A 3109-nucleotide genomic window follows, 5' to 3' on the forward strand; every position below is an offset into this window, starting at 1 on the left:
TAGATAACTCGAATTCCATTTTCCCATATTGATGACTTATTCTATACTATTGAGATATCAATAAATAAAATTGATTACATACCCTTTCGGTTTAAATCTAGTACCATCTGTCATTGAAGGTTTCGGCTCCAATTACATTATTTAAAATTTTAACAGATAGATGGCAGCACTGAAATTAGTATATGAAACATTCCTGTCAAATGGAATGTTTTTGTTTGGATATTAAACATTTTTGAAAGAGAGAAATATAGTTATCAGTGATGAGTAGAATATGGTAAATGTAATATGTAGTGTCAAAAGTGAACCCTAACCAACTAATGACAGGAAGTGAACTTTAGAAATACCCAGATGTACATATTTAAATCTCAATGATTTATTCGTCTTTGTTAAGATACTTATAGCAATTTATGCATCCATTTTTAAATAAGTACGATGTTTGATAATGATGTGAAATGCATCTAAAGACGTGTCACATTAGATTTTAGGAAATGGTGGTAAATTAAATAATATTATTTGTACATGAACGTAGACTGTTAGCAAAAACCTTTGGTTTATTTCTGTGACTAATCAATTAAACTGGTAATTCTTTTATCAACATCCGTTGGGAAAAATCTATAACACCCCATATATTTACATGCTGTATTCGTTTAACATATGGATATAAAATGATATATAGATAGTTAAAGTTCACGGTAAGAAAACCAGATACAAACGTAGATAGAATAAGAGATTTTCAAAATGTTAATTATTCAATAAATGAGATATGAAATGAATTTGATAAAACGGACGTGTTTTGTATGCATTTATTTTCACTATTGTTTAAAAACTAATTTACTTACTGAATGTATTTCAAACACATTTTTTATTTTAAAAAATATTCATATGTAGTTTGTACGAACAGAAGGAAATAATAAATACAGCTACAAGACGACGAATTATCGTTATAAAAATAATTTTGATTGATAAATTATTTTGATTAATAATTGTTTTCTATACAAGTACAACACAACACTTAAAAACGGTAATTTAAATTTTATTACGTTTACTTGTTTGGTTATTGTACAAAATATGTCAAATATATGCAAATGGTAAATTATACGTTATACCTTTGCATATAAGAATAACAAAAATTAAAAATAGTAATAATTCAATAATAATTCAGATTTGATTTCCAGACAGAATTAACATTTTTTGATTAATTTTTATTAGTATAATTTCACCGATATTTTATTTTTAAAGATAACACGTTAAAATGCTATCCACGTAAGTAACTTAACATTTTTTGCTATGAGAAACTTGTGAAAAGATTGAGAAACAGCAATTAGGAGCACTTTAAATGATTTAGAATATCATGTTATGTTAATGGTACATCGGTGTAATATGTCATTACTATAGGCATTCGTCCTTAAGAAAAACACTAGTTAAAGAACGAGAACGTTACAGCTTGAACTGTAATATTTTCCATATCTATGAACCAACGACAGCCTAATGTTATCGGTCTCGTTTCCCAATTCGAACTCAAGACCGTTGGCTGGAAATTGGTCCGCAGTCAACTAGCATTTGTTTTTTTTCGATCTTCAGCTGTTCTGTTTGGAAGAAGTTTAAATGGTATAAAAGGCTTGGGTGCATGGAAATTAGTATCATTCGACTTTTGTCTTTCACTCGACAATCTCAAATCCTCCTATCAACATGTTCAAGATTGTAAGTATGACTGTGAAATCATAAAATAAGTTAATATAGTAACGTAAGATCAGTGAAAAGTGTGAATTGTTTAAATTATATTAAAAATATTACTTTCAAAACATATTGAAAATATGTATATATTTTATTTATAACTTATACATCGCGGTGCATTCCAAATTTTAAATTGATGAAATAGCTTACCATTTCCTAAAATAAGAAATAAACAAAGCCCATTTTCAAGAAACATTAAGTACCGACATTTTGATATTTATTTTCATATAATAATAAAAAAAGTTTTTTTAACTTAGTTATGTTTAGTTTCTAAAACCATAGACCACGCGAAAAATTACCTAAATGAAATATTATAATGATTAAAGTAAAGATATTTAAATTCCTACAATAAAATGTTGAGTCGTTTAAATATCAAGTTTATGTTGGATTGTAGTGATATAGTTTTTTTTAAATATAATTGTTTTTTTTAAAACTATAGTTCTTTTATTAAAATCCAATATAACTAATATCTCCTACATATGAATGTATTTATATTTAAACGTGTATGTAAAAATAATTTTAATAACTTACTAAATTAGATTTGCTCATTACATTTCCTTTTTTGAACAATAACAGAAATTTCAGTATGTAAGTCGTATTATATTTGCATATATTTGCATAGATCTTGACCGTTCGACACAATATGTACTGGAGAGTTTAAACAAATTATTTTTGTTGCTTCATATTTTGTTACCAGTAATTTTTTTGAGTGATAGTCTGGCAACATTTTAATTTTTGTGAAGTTCAAGCTATTTCAATTTATTTTTATTTGTTTTAATTTATTTTAATGTATTTTTACAGTTGTTCTTCGCTGCCCTCGTGGCTGTGTGCGCTGCTAAGCCCTCCGTGTCTCACGTGGCTTACACCGGCGTGCCAGCTGTGTCCGCCTACTCGGCCTATCCCGCTCTGTCTGCCTACTCTGCCTACCCCGCCGTGTCCGCCTATGGCTCCCAAGTCGTGAAGACCGTCGGATCTCCTCTCGCCTACACCGCCGGAGCTCCCCTCGCCTACACCGCCGGATCTCCCCTCGCCTATACCGCTGGATCTCCCCTCGCATACACCGCTGGATCTCCCCTCGCCTATACCGCCGGATCTCCCCTCGCCTACGCCGCAGGATCCCCCCTCGCCTACACCTCCGGAGTTCCAGTCGCCTATTCCAGCTATCCCGGAGTATCTGCCTACAGCAGCCCATTGGTCAAGACCGTTGGATCTCCCCTCGCCTACGCTGCCGGAGTTCCAGTAGCCTACACCCACTATTAAGCATCCGACACTAAACCCGAAAATTTTCTCTCCGAAATGAAACTAATACAATTGTTCAAATATTAATTATTTGAAATTTATTTCATTTGATTAATAAACTTTTTCATACAGTAAA

At 31.4% G+C, this 3109-nt stretch overlaps 1 protein-coding gene across 1 annotated transcript; it reads left to right on the forward strand.

The window, feature by feature from the left end:
* The first annotated feature begins 1639 nt into the window (after nt 1-1639).
* On the forward strand, nt 1640-3109 carry LOC148300405 (uncharacterized). The gene is made up of 2 exons (XM_088274865.1): nt 1640-1701; nt 2536-3109. The coding sequence occupies exons 1-2, from the start codon at nt 1690-1692 to the stop codon at nt 2992-2994; spliced, it is 471 nt and encodes a 156-aa protein (XP_088130991.1). The 5' UTR covers nt 1640-1689; the 3' UTR covers nt 2995-3109.

This window comes from Brachycentrus maculatus, unplaced genomic scaffold (genome assembly GCF_059751285.1).
Source record: "Brachycentrus maculatus isolate JH-2025_06_01 unplaced genomic scaffold, ASM5975128v1 h1tg000728l, whole genome shotgun sequence".
Classification (NCBI taxonomy): Eukaryota; Metazoa; Arthropoda; class Insecta; order Trichoptera; family Brachycentridae; genus Brachycentrus; species Brachycentrus maculatus.